The sequence below is a fragment of the Grampus griseus genome (genome assembly GCF_964374135.1).
Source record: "Grampus griseus genome assembly, chromosome: 5".
Classification (NCBI taxonomy): Eukaryota; Metazoa; Chordata; class Mammalia; order Artiodactyla; family Delphinidae; genus Grampus; species Grampus griseus.
This window is the reverse complement of record NC_138998.1, coordinates 127,974,592-127,994,480: the sequence shown is the minus strand read 5'-3', so window position 1 is coordinate 127,994,480 and position 19,889 is coordinate 127,974,592. Positions and strand designations below refer to the sequence as shown.

The 19,889-nt window shown below is 37.4% G+C and overlaps 1 protein-coding gene across 1 annotated transcript; it reads right to left on the bottom strand.

The window, feature by feature from the left end:
- Positions 1–1,449: 1,449 nt before the first annotated feature.
- HEMK2 (HemK methyltransferase 2, ETF1 glutamine and histone H4 lysine) lies at positions 1,450–16,299 on the bottom strand. The gene is made up of 6 exons (XM_082654260.1): positions 16,157–16,299; positions 13,864–13,950; positions 11,801–11,891; positions 8,031–8,114; positions 3,455–3,596; positions 1,450–2,378 (listed from the first exon to the last, which is right to left on the bottom strand). The coding sequence occupies exons 1-6, from the start codon at positions 16,288–16,290 to the stop codon at positions 2,272–2,274; spliced, it is 645 nt and encodes a 214-aa protein (XP_082510386.1). The 5' UTR covers positions 16,291–16,299; the 3' UTR covers positions 1,450–2,271.
- Positions 16,300–19,889: the final 3,590 nt, after the last annotated feature.

The following is a 19,889-nucleotide window of genomic DNA, read 5'->3' as shown; positions in this document are numbered from 1 at the left end:
AATGGCCTTTTTATTTAACTACCTCTCTTAAGGCCCTATCTCTAAATACAGTCATATTCTGAGGTAAGAGGGGATTAGGGCTTCAACACATGCATTTGGTGGTGGTGACAGGGGTGGGGTAGCGGGGGAGACACAATTCAGTCTGCAACAGCTATGTATGTGAAGTCCTTGGTGTTTTATATAGCATTTCTATGTTTAGTTTCCTATGTTGATAGAAGTCCTCTATACTCATTTAAAAGTATTTCAAACATTATTTGAAAAAGTATTCAGGACCTCATTCCCCAAAACTATGACTAAGAGCCCACAATAAAATTCTAAGGTTAATTTTTTTTTCTCCTGGGATACAAGAGGTTATTTACTATAAGACTTCATTCAGATGGCACTGTTTCTGGGAATGGAAATTTATTTACAGATATCAGATTTAAGATAATACTAATTTTGACATTTTTGCTGCTGAAAGCAGCATAAGCAAAGAAAAAGACAGCTTTTGGAGTCAGATCTGTGTTTGAAATGTTGCCATACTGTTTTCACTCTTTACTACTGTGCTTCTTTGAACAAATTATTTAACCTTTCTGAACATCAAAGGTGGATAATTCTATTCTTTCTGTGGATTATCCAAAGGATTAAATGAGCATGCCATCTAAAGCAATAGTTCTAAAATTTGACAGGGTGACTAAAGAATGTTGAGAAGTACATTTTAAAAAATACAGTTTTTAGGTCTGGTCAGCAGAATATTCCATGGGTTTATGGTGGGGCTTAGGAATGCATAATCTTTAACTTCCTCAGGTGATTCTGAATGTAGCCAAATTAAAAAATTATAGATTGCTCTCACTCTGGTCCTACACAGTCCTGCTAATTGATTTTGATAAATACAGCTGACCCTTGAACACCACCGGGGTTAGGGCACTGACCCCCCTCACAGTCAAAAATCCACATATAACTCTACAGTCAGCCCTCCATGGCATCCATGGCTTTAACCAACCCCTGATAGTGAAATACTGTAGTGTGTCTTTATTGAAAAAGATCTGTGTATAAGTGGACCCGTACAGTTCAAACCCATGTTGTTCAAGGGTCAACTGTATATTTTAAATGGTGGGGAAGTTACAGAAGAGGTTCCTAAATTTAGTAAAGGTAATTTGACATTTCTTGAAAGATACATGTGGGCTCTTAAAAATGTGATTAATTTGAGTGCTGGGTTTATTTACATACAACTCTCCGGGACCTAAGAAAAAAATGAAAGCAGTCTGCAATATATATGCAAGAAGAAAACAGAAATATATGATAGAGGATAAAAAGTAGGAAAAACGTGACCAAGGAGAAGAATGGAGGAAGAAGCCATTCTAAATAATAGAAAGAGAATGGAGACAATAAGTAAAGGTAAACTTAAAACATTTTAAATAAACGATTGTGTTTAATTACAGAATACACTATGATTGTACAAATGCCAACACAAAAGAATGAAAGTTCCTCTATTCCCACCTGTTATTTACCTTTTGAGAATTTCTTATACACACATACACACAAACTTTCTTTGTTAGTTTTTCAAAAATATACATATAGGTTAGTACTATTTTGCAACTTGATTTTTTTCACTACTCAGTAGCACATCATGAACCTCTTCTGGTTCAGTATATACAGAACTTACTTGTGTTTAATGGCTGGATATGTCACTCATGTTCAGTAACATGAACATACTGTAATTTATTTTACCAATCCCTTTGCTGATGGACATTTAGGTTAACTTCATTGTTTTGCCATTACAAGTAATGCTGAAATGAACATCCTCTTCATATACAAATATACATATATATATATATATATATATTTTGCGATACGCGGGCCTCTCACTGTTGTAGCCTCGTCCGTTGCAGAGCACAGGCTCCGGACGTGCAGGCTCAGAGGCCATGGTTCATGGGCCTAGCCGCTCCGCCGGCATGTGGGATCTTCCCGGACCGGGGCACGAACCCGTGTCCCCTGCATCGGCAGGCGGACTCTCAACCACTGCGCCACCAGGGAAGCCCTACAAATATAATTTATTATATATTCTCCACATATATGTAATATATAAAATTCAAATTATATATATATTATATATATTTACTTGCATTTGTGCAAATATTTCTGTAGGCCTGATTCCTGGGCAAAAGGAAATGCCTTACTCTTCTGCCTTTTTCTATATGACAAATTTCTGACTTTATTTGTTAACTAAGAAATGACTTCTGTTTCAAAATATGCCAAACGCATGCAGCTCTCAGTAGCACACACTATAGATTAGGACTTGGTGAACTTGAGGACTGAAAGGATTTCTTGGCCTGCTTGCCTGGAAAGTGCAGTGGTCCCTTGTAGACCTTTTGTCTTCATTATTTTCAAAATTTCTTCTAAAACGAAAATTAAAACAAAAGGTAAAATCCAATTAAATCATATGGTGAAGTACATATTATCACTAAACAGTTTAATAAGATGATAGACAGACTATTTACAAATTCTATTTATCTAAGAAAATAGCATATACCATGTAATTTCTATTGAAGTGAACTTGGACTTCAGACAGATGAGAGCACCTTGGATTTTCAGGGTGTTGCTGAGAATTCTAATCAGACTGAATAACTGCTTTGCAGTGGTAGCCTACTCTGGACTCAACAGAAACGTTAGTTATACTTACTATTACAGTAAATGATTCATTTTTTAGTTGCTTGGCTCTAATCTCTGCCCTATATCCTCCCTTTTGGATGAAAAATGCCAACGAGCGTGTGTGCAAATCATATACTGACATTGAAAAGTGGTAGTAAATGAAGTAGCTTATTTCTTTAAAGGTACTGAAAAAAGCAAGACCTTCTCTTTCTAAATAACTAACACTAAAAAGATGAAACCAAGAAACTGGGGTCACAAAAAACAAACCCTCAAAACCAAACAATCCGAAAACCCTAGTTAATTATGATGTGATTTGAGGGGCTGAGAATGTAACATATAAGATAATAATCAAACCTGAGATGTACAGAAAAGAGAAGAGAGATTATGGTCGATTTAGTTAACCAAGTAATCTGAAAACCAAGATATAAAAATCCTATCAGGAGATACCTTTCATGATAAAACTTCAGATGAACTAAAGAGTATGCAGCAGAACTGCCAAGACATGAAGACTAGAATATAGAGAGAAAATTCACAGAGTGAACTGAGGGTGAGGTGTTTTAAGAAGATTATAGATTCTGTATTTGAATATTAGTTGATAAATTAGGGAAAAAAATCTCCCTCACTCCAAAAAAGACAATACTCTTTAAAATCAGAAAAATCTACCTCTAAAAAATCTCTCTCCTCTTTCAACATGAATGTTATGTCTGTATTATCTGTTGTCAGTGATTACATTCATTAACATTCTGGGTTACTACCATCTTTGACATAATTAGCCTTGATTTCAGCAAAGTAAATGGTTAAAAGATAAACTGGTCTGTATTACCTGGATTGTTTTCTTTAATGGTGACTAAATAGAACAATCCTCTTGGTGAAAGGAGCTCTGGAGCCAGTGGAAACAATCTGTCCATGACTTCACGACCATTTTGGCCACCAGCCCAAGCTGCCTCTATCCCGTGACTCCTTACCTGTGACCAATTAGAAAGATTGTTCTGTTTTGACTTAAGTTACATTAAAAAAAACTGAATCTTTTTGACAAGTAACGTTCACCAAACAGTAATGTACTTTTTATTTTACTGCTGATGAGGAGGCAGCAGTAAAGCTGAATCTGAGCCCCATCATTTCCTAGCATGTGTGACCTTGCATAAGCCTGTAATCTTTTTTTTCTTTTGCCCTTGGGATAAATCTTTGTGTGATTAGCAACATAAAGCTAAAGGTCCTAAATATCTGTCACCATTTCACATTTAATTATGGCAGCTGGCACTACAGGAGAAAACTCCCTTACAGAACCCTTCATGTCTCCAAATCTTATATAGATAAGTCTGTAATCTTGATGAATTAGTTTCCTCTCTTACCTGTAAAATTAGAAAAACAACAGTTTTATCTGTAAAATTAGGAAAATGGTAAAAAATTATTTTTGTCCTTTAGGAATAAATGAGGAAGTATATTTAAAGTTTGAGAACAGTGCTCTGTGCATAATAATGTGGTTTAATAATAGTTGATACTATTAATACAATGTTTAAATTCTTAATATAGAACAATTAGGAAGAAACTAAAAGGGAGAACTTGTATTATAAGAGATCTACTTTGCAGAAACAAAGTTTCAAAATGTCCCACTGTATCTGGCTGTCTTCTAGATTACTGAGAGTACTACAGCCCTTTTTCAGGAACCCACTTATTACATAAAAGTACATTGAAGCATTTTTTCCTACAATGATCTAATTATAGTATAGAAACAAAACCCATGAGTTTATATAGCATTAAAAATCTTTAGATGCTTAACACTGTATATTGTTTCTAAAACTTAAGAATACATCGAGAGATGAATGGATAAAGAAGATGTGGCACATATATACAATGGAATATTACTCAGCCATAAAAAGAAATGAAATTGAGTTATTTGTAGTGAGGTGGATGGACCTAGAGTCTGTCATACAGAGTGAAGTAAGTCAGAAAGAGAAAAATAAATACCGTATGCTAACACATATATATGGAATCTAAGAAAAAAAAAAAGTGGTCATGAAGAACTTAGGGTCAGGACAGGAATAAAGATGCAGACCTACTCGAGAATGGACTTGAGGACACAGGGAAGGGGACAAAGTGAGAGAGTGGTAGTGTATATATGGACATATATACACTACCAAATGTAAAATAGATAGCTAGTGGGAAGCAGTCACACAGCACAGGGAGATCAGCTAGGTGGTTTGTGACCACCTAGAGGGGTGGGATAGGGAGGGTGGGAGGGAGGGAGACGCAAGAGGGAAGAGATATGGGGATATATGTATATGTATAACTGATTCACTTTGTTATAAAGCAGAAACCAACACACCATTGTAAAGCAATTATACTCCAATAAAAATGTTAAAAAAAAGAATATCTTGATGAAATCACTCAAAAACTACTTAAACCCTAATACAATTATTTTCTTCCTAATCCCTTTAATGGTTTTTGTCCACATTTTAGTTTAAATTATTTCCATACAATTATACATTCTGCTTTTATTCATTTATCATGGCATATATTTCCCCATTAAAAATAATTTCTTGGGAATTGCCTGGCGGTCCAGTGGTTAGGGCTCCACACTTCTGCTGCAGGGGGCATAGGTTTGATCCCTGGTTGGGGAACTAAGATCCCACAAGCCCGTAAAAATGAATTTCTTTATACCTATAACCATATACATGTACAATTAAGAGAAATATGTTCGTATACCTCCTTTTAAAAAAAAAACTACTTTTCCCTTTTCTGTTTTGCTTGTCTGCTACCCTCCCATCTTACATACACACACACACGTTTTTCCTTTTTGTCCGTGTTTTACAAAAAAAGGATTATATCTACATTCTTGCCTGTATCTTGCTTTTCTCAACAGTACCATATGGAAATCTCTTCATGTGATCAGGTATAGTTCAATTTCCTTTTTAATGGCTGCATAATATTTTATTGTGTTAGAGTATCATTTCTTATTTAGCTATTGATGGGCATTCAGCATGTCCATTTGCTTAATTTTTTTGTATCTAATTTAAATTATTCTCATATTTATCATAAGCTCCTCAATATAATTTCCCACATAGTTAATAATACTAGGGAATTTATCAGTTCCTCTGCTTTTTTTGTCATGCCTTTCATCCTGGAGACTTCCCTTTTCTAACATTCCAAGAATTCCCTTTTTCTGGGGCCCATATCTTCCCGTTTCTTGGCTTACTCCCTTATTTTGGTGGAGCCCATTCTCTGGATGTTTCACAGTGTAAAGTTACCCATGGAAAGAGTGCATGGTGATGACAGCTTTTGCCAAGCCTGTCCCTTGTCACTTCTGTTTCAGTGTGGACTAGGAGCCCTCTGTGCTGGACCCTGTTTACACGCCCCCCAGGGATGCTCAGCCAGGTTTGTCTGCTTGCACTAGAGACCACCCTCCAGGAGGATCTCCTGGCGACAAGCACATTCTCACAGGCCATGGAGGGGAAGTTTTCATCTCTGGAAGGAGTCACGTTCGGTGGTCTGCTGACTGCCTACTACCTGGGCTTTGCTGTGCCTTCCCCTGATCCTTTATAAGTCACAGGTACAAACCAACAGTACCTAACCTCATGTTGAGGGATGTAATAGTAAGTATAGCCACAACTTTTTACAAACTCCTATTATTTGTATGTCTCCTGGATCTAACCTCTAAGTCTCTTAACTTTTACCTTCATTGTTTCCTTTTTTTTATCTTCATGCTCAATGCACTGAAATATTTTCATTTGGTTTCCATACCACTGATTCAGGTCTTGACAGAGACTACATTATCTTTAAATTCATTTCCTAATGTTTTACATAGTAAAACGTATTTTCAGGCTCCAGAAAATCTTTGTTGTGCTGTATTTAACCCTGCTCTCCAGCTAATTGCTCAGCTAATGGAAATTATGACACTAGCTCTCTCTGTTGCAACTGTGACAAAGCCCAAGTCATTGCCCACACTCAATTATGTACATAATTACACACACAGCTTAGGAGTAGGAATGTGGGAGAAAGGAAGCCCATTCATCTCACCATGTTCCCAGAATCTCCTCCTCATTCACTAGTCTTCCCAGTAGTCTGTAGACCTGATAAACCATGATTTACTTAACTGTCTCTCTTCTGTTACATATATAGGTTCATATTACTTGTTATCATAAATAAAGGTGCACTAAACATATTTTTGTAAATTACAGTTTATATTCTATTGTTAATCATTTTCCTAAATTAGATCTCAAAGACTGAGATTATTGGTCACGCTTGATATTTATTTCCATAGTGCTTTTCTAAAGAGTTTTATTAAGCTGCAGGGACTTCCCTGGTGGTGCAGTGATTAAGAATCCTCCTGCCAGTGCAGGGGAGACGGGTTCAATCCCTGGTCCGGGAAGTTCCCACATGCAGAGGAGCAACTAAGCCCGTGCGCCTCAACTACTGAGCCTGCGCTCTAGAGCCTGCAAGCCACAACTACTGAGCCCACATGCCACAACTACCGAAGCCCACGTGCCTTGAGCCCTTGCTCTGCAACGAGAAGCCACCACAATGAGAAGCCCGCGTACCACAACAAAGAGTAGCCCCCACTCGCCGCAACTAGAGAAAGCCCGCGCGCAGCAATGAAGACCCAACGCAGCCAAAAATAAATAAATTTATATATTAAAAAAAGTTTTATTAAGCTGCATTTCCCTCCACTGCTGTTCACCTTATGACAATGACTTTCCTTCTCACATGAGTTCATATGTCAGGGGAGCAACAACTTCTCAGTAGTAACAGCAGCAATATAGACCCTTCCCATCTTGGTAAAGGTGAATGTAATATTTATCAGCCTTGCCAGAGAGTGATCATCAAAGAATAAAATAGGTACAATAATTCAGAGGAAAGCTAGCTAGTCCATCACTAAACTTTTGTCTGCTTTGACCATTCTTTCTTTAAACTGGGAAATGGTTACTGCGGTTTTCCTCTTCATCACTGGAAATGCTACAGCAATGCATGTCAGGGTTATAGCTTTTTCCTACCTGAGATGAGGACTGCTTTCCCCCAACCCCACTTCCTGACACCTGTGAAAGGAGGAAAGCTAAGGCTTTCAGAAATAATTCCTATGTGAATTTAAGGTGATTAAAAATATTTTTTTTTTGCAAATTTGTTATTCATGATAAAGGTACACACAGATACATGAATTTAAACACCATGGCTTGATTTGGATGGGATTTTAAAGAATAGATATGGACCACAGTTTGTATTTCCATTAGTTTCAGGTTCCTTTCCTATGTCTACCAATAGTATCCAATAATTGACAATTACAAGTAAAATGAGAGCAGTCTGTGTTATTAGCGGCTGACTGATGTCATATGATGAAGTATGTTTGACTTTTAGGTAGAAAAAAGCTGAAAATATTAGTAATTAAATTTTGTTGTATGTCTTACCTCTTCAGGTGGAGTCACTACATAGGGAGGATTAAACACCAGAAGATCAACTTTTTCCTTCAATCTTGGTAGCAAGCCTTTGACCTAAAAAATGTTCAAAATAGTCAGAATTTTAAGCTGGACCCAGAAATAATAAATAAGTAGATGGATAGATAGATATCCATCTAATCAATCTTTAAATAAAGTCCCTCATGTTTTTAGAAAAAATGTGTTAGAGAGCCAAATTTAAGACAGAAATGGAGATAAATATCTTCACACTTTCATTCAGATAAAGATTATATGCATTTACCTAAAAATAGGGAAAATAAACTATTTATCAGAATGAACACTCTGCTCTTCAACAGCTCACATGTTTACATTCTGGGCTCACTTTTAGAAGACGGAGGCAAGCTCTCACATATTCTGCATAGATTTGTGCACAACTTTAAAGTTATAGCTGCTAACTTAAACATTTATTTTCTATAACCAAGGGAAATATTTTACAAGATGACAGAAAACATACATGAATGACAAAAATATCAGAAGACAGAATTTTGTTTTTCTTTCTACGTCTTTAATTACTTGTATATGTATTGGCTAAAACAATTAGATATCAAAGAAACAAAGGACTAAAAATAGTGGGAAGAGACCTGAAAACATCAGTTGTTTGGCATTTTATAAATATTTGAACTGATACAACTTTCTATAGAATAAGAAAAATGTCTTTTTAAAGAAAGTATATTTAGGGCAAAATGTCATTTAAAGCATCCCTCTGATTGAATTAAATAACTAAGTATTTAAAAAATTATGTCTGATGATGTCATCCTATACCTTCGCAGGCACAGTAAAGTAAAAATGCTGTATCCGGATGAGTTCTCACCCCTAAAGCCATTTCCTTCAAATATTACTTCACACTGACTCTCACTCACGAATTCCAACCCTGTTATTCTTCAAAGGTAATTTCTTTCTCTACTCATTTAAAAAGAGAACAGATAACTATTTTGTGGAACATAATTCAGGTGTATCTTCTGCAAGTAGAAAGGCGACTAGTTAATCTGCTGTTCTTTCTAGTAATAACATTGGTGAGGAAGTACATTTGAAATAACCAAAAGCTTTATTTTCAATTCCATAAAGAAATTAAGTTTCCCAATTGTAAAAAGAATTCAAAAATGTAATTTTCAGGAAATGCTGAGTAAGGAAATTAGAAAAGAATTTGCTGTGTAAGCCCTGAGGTACTATATACTAATAATCATTTCAGTACTGGACTTCAAATAAAGGAACAAATTGATACTAAAAAAATAGAAAATTACGGAGTTAAAAAGAAAATGGATTTAAATGAGAAGTCACTGTGGACTGGATATAAAATCTAATTACAGGCAACCCTCACTCATCCATATCTACCTTTTGAATAGTCTCACAGCACTAGAATAAACCCAAGAATTAAGAAGTAAGCAAAAAAGGCCTCTGACAGCAAGTTTTAAATCCATACAGCAAAAGGTACTCTGTGTGAGAAGCACTTATTCAGAATCCCTTAACTCTTAGTTTAAATACAAGTCTAACTAAATTAATTGTTTGGTATTCTAGCACAAAGCACATGAAAAGAGCCAGGAAAGTGCTATCAATGGGTAGCAGTGAAACATGACAACATAAAGCAAGTGAAAAGACAGACAAAGAGGAGAGAAAATAAAAACTCAAAATCACTGCAGGCTATAGCTACTTAATGTAAAGGCAGAAACACCTGAATAAACCTTAGTCATTATCACGTATAGTACAGAATAATAACTGATATTCATATTAATGACCCTGAATCACTAAAAGGTAAAATTATGTTCATTTTGTTTTAAGAATGTAAGGAAATGCATAAGACACATTTGAAAAAGGTTTTTTTCTAAAACTACAAAAGAAATACAATGAAAGTACTACTTTGTGAACAAACTCAGTTAACCAAAACAATGATTCTCTTTTATATGATAGCTGTGACACCCTATGTCCAGTGTTCAGAATACAAGCAAATGTAAAGAGTTTTGTAATCTGATCACAATACCCATGCTCATACCTATCTCTTCCTACCTTCTTTGCCACAAGTCAACACTCCGCATCATGGTCAGCTTTCATTACTGAAAGAATGGATTCTGACAGCTTTAGAACTGACTACCACCAGTCATGTTATAAAACAGCTGTGAGACCTCTCAACTTTGATTCAGAAGATGTGGGCTTAAATTCTGGATTTATCACTTTATTAGTTATGTGACTTTCAAAAGTGTCCCTTACCTCTGTTAACAAAAATAGATATTCTGAATTTCTTGTATCTCTAAAGTTTTATTGTTCTATCAAAAAAATATAATACTAATTATGGACACATTAAAGAAACAACTTTAAAAATTTAGGGACTTCCCTGGTGGCACAGTGGTTAAGAATCCGCCTGCCAATGCAGGGGAAATGGGTTTGATCCCTGGGTCCAGGAGGATCCCACATGCTGCGGAGCAACTAAGCTCGCAAGCCACAACTACTGAAACCCGCGTGCTCTAGGGCCCATGTGCTGCAACTACTGAAGCCCGCATGCCTAGAGCCCATGTACTGCAACAAGGGAAGCCACTGCAATGAGAAGCCTGTGCACCGTAACGAAGAGTAGCCCCCGCTCGCTGCAACTAGAGAAAGCCCGCGCACAGCAACAAAGACCCAACGCAGCCAAAAATTAGTAAATTAATTAAAAAATAAATAAAATAAAAATTTAAAGAGTAAAATCACCACACTGATTGAGTATCTTTCTTGATAGTCTAATTTTTAATGGCAGTAACAACTTCTAGTGGTATGTATAGAACTTCTTAGATCTTTGGCTTAATTCCTTCTAAGCTGCAAAATCATTTGTGAGTTTAAAAAAGAGAAAAGCTCAATACCCTTACCAGTACAAGAATAATACATGTCAAGAAGCATGGAAAGCATTTTATATTTCTTATGCCCACCTGTACATACTATTATGATTTTTGCTTATAAAAAGGCATTCACATTTATAACTGAAAAAAAGTTCAGAATCATCCAAATCTTACTAATATAATGTAAAATGTTTTAAAAACTGGAACTGAAAAACGTACGATGTGTAACTTAAAATGATGGTTCTGTAGTCGTCATTTGTTGTTTTTACCTGCCCAGGACCCATTCTGCCTTTCATCTGATTACATGTCCTTGACTTTCATTGGGGAAACTCTACCTCCTCTCATTCTCAATCCAAGTGGCTTGGATTATCCCAACCGAGCTGCTGGAGTGGGACTATGACTCAGGCTCAAGCCAATCATGTGCATATTCCAATCCCCCTTGAGAGATAGGCGTATGACTAAAGCTGATATAAATGGCACTCATTCTGGGGCTTCTGCTAGAGTAACTGAATAGAAAGTGTTTCTTTCCCTGTGAAGTTGCTGAGAAACAAGATACATACATGCAAGCATCTTGTTACCATGAAGGGAACGACTGCTGAGGAATACAGCCACTAGAGAGAAGTTTACAGTTAAGAAAAAGATGCCTGTAACATCATTTGAGTTCCTGAAACTGTTCACTCTTTTTATTAAAGCCAGTTTGAGCATTCTTCTGACTGAAAGATACCTGATCTATACAGGCCAAGAGAAAGTTCCCTTGAATTGTGGAAAAGATGGATTATCTCAGTCAAGAATTTACTTTGTTCAGCAGGTTAAAAGTTAATTAATGACTCAAGTTTCTTTGACCTAAATCACCTTGACCTTAACTTACTTGAAAAGAAAATTAATTATTACAGTACTGGACAAGGACTAACAGCTTACCAAATCAGTAATTATTGGTTGAATGTGGACTTTGTTACAGCGTGCTGTCTCCAGGGTACATGCTGCTGCCTCAGGGTTGACATCAGTGCACCTATAAACAGAAAAAAACCAACTACATCCTGTGTCTACGGACAAAAATTCAAGGAATGCTCTACTCCTTTTACATAAAGTAGATCTATAAAAAAAATTGGAATGCTTTAATAATGGTGAATTAAAAAAAAGAACTCAGGGGCTTCCCTGGTGGCGCAGTGGTTGGGAGTCCGCCTGCCGATGCAGGGGACACGGGTTCGTGCCCCGGTCTGGGAAGATCCCACATGCCACGCAGCGGCTGGGCCCGTGAACCACGGCCACTGAGCCTGTGCGTCCAGAGCCTGTGCTCCGCAACGGGAGAGGCCACAACAGTGAGAGGCTCACGTACCGCAAAAAAAAAAATTGTTATATTGATATAATGTCCAAGAGTAGAAGAATACACTTACATGCACACATATCTGAAGGAATTTATGAAATTATGAATCCAGCAGGAGAATACTATGTAGCTACCAAAACTGAAATTTAAAAGGAAAATGCTCATCATACAATATTAAATGAAAAACATGGGAAATGAAAAAACAATAGAGGAAACACAGTTGGACCATGTGTGGTAAAATTTATAGGTGATTAAAAAAAATTATTTGGTTGCACCTGGTCTTACGAGTTGTGGCACGTGGGCTCCTTAGTTGCGGCAGGTGGGTTCCTTAGGTGTGGCATGCAAACTCTTAGTTGCGGCATGCAGGTGGGATCTAGTTCCCTGACCAGGGATCGAACACAGGCTCCCTGCATTGGGAGCGTGGAGTTTTAAACACTGAACCACCAAGGTGATTTTTATTTTCTTCTTTATATTTTCTATATTCTCAAATATTCTAAAGAGAAATTTTATTAACTTCCAATTTTTTCTGATAATCAACTTATTTATCTGAAATAAGATTCATTTTTTTATTCCAATAATTTAATAGAAAATTAAAATAATATATAATATGAAAAAAATTGAGAAGATGCTGAGCTGGTGCAGGCCCAGGCCGGCCTAGTACAAAGTTAAGGAGGTAGGGAGGAAGGTGGGGAAGCAGGAGGGAGGCAAACTGCCCTGCACAATGGTGAGGAGGCAGCTCAGAATGTGGTGGGTGTTATCAACGGCTGGCTTGACACTTTGGTGCGTACAATGTACTAAAAAAACCAAAGGGAATTCTAAATCCTTCTAAACCAGCTGGTGAGGGAAGAGGGCAGGACAAGGATGGGGATGAGGGAACCAGTGTAGGCCTTCTGAAGGCCTCTGAGGGGAGGGGCTGGAATGTACTGTGTGGTTAGCAATGAGGTGGGAATGGATGGAAAAGGGCCAAAGTGAACTGTAACATGCAATGAAGGGATGGAAGAAAGACCCACGACTTGGCCAGCAAAGCTGGGGCAAAGGTCTCGGAAGGGGAGGAAGAGAGCGAGGGACTGGGTCCCAGTAGCTTGGGTGCAGTGGTTAAGAATCCACCTGCCAATGCAGGGGACACGGGTTTGACCCCTGGCCCAGGAAGATCCCACATGCCGTGTAGCAACTAAGCCCATGCACCACAACTACTGAGCCTGCTCTCTAGAGCCTGCAAGCCACAACTACTGAGGCTGCATGCCACAAATACTGAAGCCCACACTCCTAGAGCCTGTGCTCTGCAACGAGAAGCCACTGCAATGAGAAGCCCGCGTACTGCAAGAGTAGCCCCCACTCGCCACAACTAGAGAAAGCCCATGCGCAGCAACGAAGACCCAATGCAGCCAAAAATAAATAAATAAATTTTTAAAAAAAGATTCAAATTTAGAGATGACCTAAAATTATTATGCTTCTTATATAATTATGCAGTATGATGGAATGGTTTTGAACACGCAATTATAACTTTTAGGGAAGCATAACTTGCATCTGAATACTTACTACGCTTAAATAGACACTATCAGATACATATTATTTACTTACAAAAATGATTTAATTCAAGCAGTTATATCCATAGTGAATCTCTTAGACCAAGATGTGGATGAATTTGTATACTTACATGTACAATGCTTGAGGACCTATCATAGAGGCTAGGAATGCAGATACCACTCCAGACCCTGACCCTACTTCAAGGCATATTTCCACTCTAAAAAAACAAAATAAAACAAGTATTAGTAGTGGTATTAAAATACACATCTCGGGGGGCTTCCCTGGTGGTGCAGTGGTTGAGAGTCCACCTGCCAATGCAGGGGACACGGGTTCGTGCCTCAGTCCGGGAAGATCCCACATGCCGCGGAGCGGCTAGGCCCATGAGCCATAGCCGCTGAGCCTGTGCGTCCAGAGCCTGTGCTGTGCAACGGGAGAGGCCACGACAGTGAGAGGCCCGCGTACCGGGAAAAAAAAAAAAAAAATACACATCTCGGAAAATAACTCATGCTACTTTTATGTCTGTTTCTCCAGCATCATCCCTCACCTACAAATATATGGAAATATAAAAGAAATTTATAAATAAGCTAATTTCCGACAACCACTTTGTGCTTAATACTGCATAGTTCAAAACTGTTTGGGGGTATGTAATTTATTTTAAGTCTGTAAAATAGTAATATAACAGGTAGCTTTCAATTAATTTCTATAAAACATTACATAAACCATGGAATGTTAATTTAGGGTTGGAAATATTAAGATGGAAGACATCAGCCCTTCCCACAAGGAGCTTCTAGTTTGGTATTTCCTAAAATGATAGGATATTATTACAATATTTATTTATGAAAAACATTTTCTCTGTCACTTTGAAGTAATTCATAAGTCCATCAGCATATCCCAGGGAAAGAAAAGTTCCCCCATTCTACTGATAATAGATTTAGAGCAGCAAAGAAATTCCATATTTGAACAGCTTTACACTGAATTGGGAAAATATCTGAGTATCTGATCTTAGAATATTAATAATACTCCTAAGAATGCTATTGAATATAATAAATTCTTGATTCTACTGTACTTGTCCTTCCCTATAATCATATATATACATCAAAGGCACGAATTATCCCCATTACAGAAATAGGTTTGATAGGATATAGGGGGCTCTCTAGCACCTAACTTTCCAAACAACTATTCAAAAACAACAAACTCCAGGGGTTTCTCACTTTTGGAACCATTTCTACACATCTGACAAGCCTTTACTGTGCTGTAGGAAGGTCTGTTGAATCTTACCAGGCGGCTTCTACTTGAAAATAACTATTGTGGCCTCATAAATAATTAAAACTCCAAGACCAGAAATACCCAAGACTTTAAAACAAAATCAGTTCCTTTTACAGCACACTTTGCAAGGCACTTTGTGCTTGTAAATCTTTCTGTGATATCTTGATAGTAAAAGACAAGTTATAAAACAGTACTGTTCCATTCTATATTCCAGTAAATCCAAAAGTTCCATCGTTCACAATGAAAAACTAGTTTAATAATAGTTGGGGCATTTTACACGTGGAAAAATCTGACCAAGAGGGATAAATAAACACAATATGGATCTTTGAAGCCTGACAACTCTTTGTTTCATCCTGAGAAAACCCATTTCAACTCTTGATCTTTACATAAATCTAATTATCCAAGTTTCCTTCATTTAAAAAATGACAATGTAAAGTATTTACTCTTTTTATATTATTAATTTAAAACTTATATGAGCACGTCAACAAATCAATTTTAATACTTATTAGGAGCTAGGGTATATTCTATAGGCAGCTAGCTGCATGTAACTTTAAATTTTTTACAGTTAAATGAAAAAATCAGTACTAGTCACATCTCAAGTGCTCAGTAGTCACATGGGGCTAATGGCTGTTGCTAGATAGCTGAGTATGCTATTCAGTGGGTTTAAATACACTCCCCTACTCCAATATTTTACAACCTCATTTCCTTTTTGTGCCCTTCCATTGCTAGAGGATGCTTTTATGCACTGAGTAAATTAATGCCATGCGACACTGTTATCTACTAAAAGTTGTAATATTAAGACGCAGCGTTTTCAGAATGTTTTGCTTTTGAACGTGTTATAATATCGCTACTCTCAGGGGCTTAGGGTCCTCAGTTAACAGCTGATAGGAAAAGATACATCTCGGCGTGGTGAGGAAGCATGGAGCCCCTGAAACCAAAACACCACCTTGGCAACTGCGGACAGATCCCCGCTAAACTGACTACGTGTATCCACGGAAAAAATCCTCAGTTACGGTGTTCTGGTGTCAACTGTCGCCAAGTGGACCGACACCGCCTCCTCTCGGGGACGGCGGCGACAGTCCTTGCCTTGATCGCCCGCGGCCGCCTCTCCAGGACTCCCGAGCCCTCTCCCGCGGGGACCCTCGCCCTCCTCGCACCCCGTGAGTTCGGCTGCCGCCGCCTCGAGCGCGTCCAGCAGCAGAAATGTGTCCTCCGCGGGCTCGTACACGTCGCTGAAGGAGCCACGGCCCACATGCCTGTACAATGGCGTAGGGAAACAAGGCGCCGCCATCTTTCGCTCCTCCGGCCCACGCTTATGCGCAATGCGCATGCGTACGTGCAAGGGCGCAGGCCCTGCAGTGGGGGCGGAGCACCGGGGGCCGGAGGGTCACCTCGCTTACGGGTTGTCAGCAGATGCACCTGGAATGTCTAATTAGACGGTTATATAATCTGCAGCTACTAACATTTACTTTCTTCTTTAGAGTATTAAAATTTGTTTTATTTTGTGGACTAGCACCGGATAGAGGCAGCGTCTATTGTTTTTGATTAAGGGGAATGTTTTCTCTCTCTATTCTACACTTAGAAGTTTCCTTCTATTCCTAGTTGGCAAAGATTTGAAAAAATACATAATGTAATGGTTACTAAATTTAACCTTTTTTTTTTTCTTTTACATCCATTGAACTTTCAACGTTGAGGCTTAAGATTAAGATTTGTTTTCCTTATTTCATTTTTTAGTAGTGCAATATAGTACAGAAATTGCCTTTCTTATGTTGAATCATGAATGCTCTCTTTTTATAAACCTCACTCGAGCAAAACGATGCATTTTTCTTTTATTTAATACACTGTTAAATTTGAAATGCTAATGATGTAGCTCTGTTTTGTATCAGGGTTATGCTTCCTTAGGACATCGTTTCTGGAGCATTTGATAGAACTACACATAAAACTGATTGTGCTTGGTGCTTTTAGTGGGTGGTTCTCTGGTGTTTGGGGGAATCTTCTATAGGTTATTAGACTATTCAGGTATTTGCATTCTTTTCGAGTCAGTTTTTGAAATTTCTTTCTCACTAAAATATTTAAATTTGAGAAATAAAAATACAAAGTACTTGGATAACATTTTTTAAAAACCTTGAATATCCAACACCCAGAATTGACAATTGGTAGTATTTTCTCATGTTTCCTTAAAATAGTTCTAAAATATAAGAACTAAAATATTACAAGTGACGTGGGTGTTCTTTCTGTACTCACCTTCAGTTCCATTTTGTAATCCTCAATCCAAAATAACTTATTTCATGGATTTAGGATCCGTCTAACCCATGTTTTCATGCTTTTATTCATACATTCATAGACAACATCTGGTTTATGTGTTTTCATATTTGTGTAACTGGTGATAGGTTGGATGTATTGTTCTTCAAATTTCCTTTTCACTCAACATTATCTGGGATTTGTGTTTTGGTATGTAAAGTTAGTTTACTGCTCTTAATTGCCACATAGGTTTTTGGAAATTATAAAACAATTGCTACCTGGCATGGATAAATATCAATTGGTAAACATTTAGTTTTTTCCAGGTTTTCACTGTTATGAGTGACACTGTAATCAACTTTCTTAAACATGGCTTTTTCTGGTCTTTTACAGAAATTTCCTGGGATTCAACCCAGAGTGGATCAGCAGGGTTGTAATGTGTACACATTTTAAAATTTACTTGACATTTTCAAATTTCAAAATTTCTCCCCAAGCTAATTGTACTTATTTATATTTCTGCCACCTCTTTGTGGCAGATTTTAATATTGTTAGATTTATTTTTTGTTTATTTTAAATTAAATTGTTCTAATTGGTAACTGAGGTTAGGCATGTGTTCATATTTTCATCATTTGAGTTTCTTCTTTTGTGAATTGTCTGTTCATTTTTGCATATTTTTCCTTTTTGGTTTTGTTTTTATTTTTACCGAGGTTGATAACATACATAGGCCAAATAATTCTACATGATTTATTATGAAAAAACAATCCACTCTAGCACCCCAGCACCCAACTTCTCATGTCTCATTTCCCAGGGGAGGCCATTTTCAACTTTTAGCTGTTTCTTTGGCCATCTATTCCCATCTTTCTATATACCAAGCTTATAATGATATTACTTGATTTCTCAACTTTAGCATTATCTGTTGAGTTCCCATAGTAGGAGGTAAAGTTCTCATGATAGAAGGCAAGAATTTAATTCTTCTGCCTCAAATAAACAAATGTAATTGCCACTCCCTCTCTCCCCATGTTCTCAATATGATTATATCGTGATTTTTTTACATTATTTTTTTATATAAATGCTACTCAAAACAGATGTGTAATATACTAGTTACATTTGCTTTCTTGTACAACTTTTTGCTTTTCCTTAAAGTTAATAATTATCCAGTGTATTAGTTTCTTAGGCCTGTCATAACAAATTACTACAAACTAAGGGGTTTAAAAGAACAGAAATTTATTCTCCCGTAGTTCTGGAAGTGAGAAACTCAAAATCAAGTTGTTCGACAGGCCATGCTCTCCATGAAGCCTCTAGGTAAGACTCCTTCCTTGCCTCTCCTAACTTCTGGGGGTTACCAGCAATCCTTGACCTTCCTTGGCTTGTGGCAGTGTAGCGCCCATCTCTCCCTTAGTCTTCACATGGCCTTCTTTCCTGTATGTCTTTGTATCTCCCAATCTTTCCTTATTAGGACACCAGTCATTAGATTTAGGGCCCTACCTATTCTAGTATGACCTCATTTTAACTTGATTATATTTGGAAAGATTCTATTTGCAAATAAGGGCATATACACAGAGGTGGGGGTGAGTGGATGGCTTAGGACCTCAGCATGTCTTTTGAGGGAATATGATTCAACCCACAACACCTAGTGATAAGTACTTTTTCACTTGCATAGTTTTCTGCATATCAAAGTTCAGCCTCAAAGTCTCTTCTAATTGTTTATCCTCTGCCTGCCCACCACCCCGCCCCACATATATTTAAAGACATTGAGAATACTGATTATTTCTATCTAATCTGTTTAGGCACCAGTATATGGCTCTGGGGTTCATTCCTTAGTTTTGCCTCTTCAGCTTCATTCTCAGGCTAATCCTCCTTTTGGTACCAGGATGGCTGCATCTTTACAGCTTCATGCCACCAAATTCAGTGGAAGAGTCTTTTTTTCCAGTTGCTTGCACAGAAGTCCTTGTCATTCGCTCTTTCTTACTGGCTCCGAATAGGTCATGTGCTAATGATTGACTTGATCCTGTGACCAGGTAGATGACATGAGCTCCCCCGCCTCTCTTGGGACGCAGAGGCGGGGGGGCCCAACACAACCAGAGAGCCAGAATGATCCACCAAGCAAAATTGTGGTACTGATATAGATGCTGGGCAAAAAACATGACCTGTCTACTACATGAAAGTTTTTCATATGTTTGGTAATTATTTGCCTTCAGTTTGTTATTGCATTTTGATTTTCAGTATTTTTTGCTATGCAGATATTTAAAAATATTTATTGAATCTACTTTTAAAGTTTCTGATTCTTGCATTGTGCTTAGTAATGTCTTTCCCACTCTCTGCACTTTGTTTTCTGGTTTTAAAGTATAGACTTCACTATATTAATTGGATCTACCTTATTAGTTAGGTCGTTAGATCTTCTAGAATCTTATTTTATATGTACTTGATTTTCTATGGCCTGAATGAAGTGATTTAATTGTTTATAATTGACGCAATCAAAAGTCTTTCATTATTAGCATGCTTCTGTCTACTTATATATTTTTTGGTAGTTTTTCATGATATACCAGTTGGGTCATTGATATTTATGATCAATATATCTTATCTGAGGATTATGTTTACTATAAAATGTCTTTGTCTTGCTTACTGCTTTTTGTTGTGAATTCAACCTTGCTT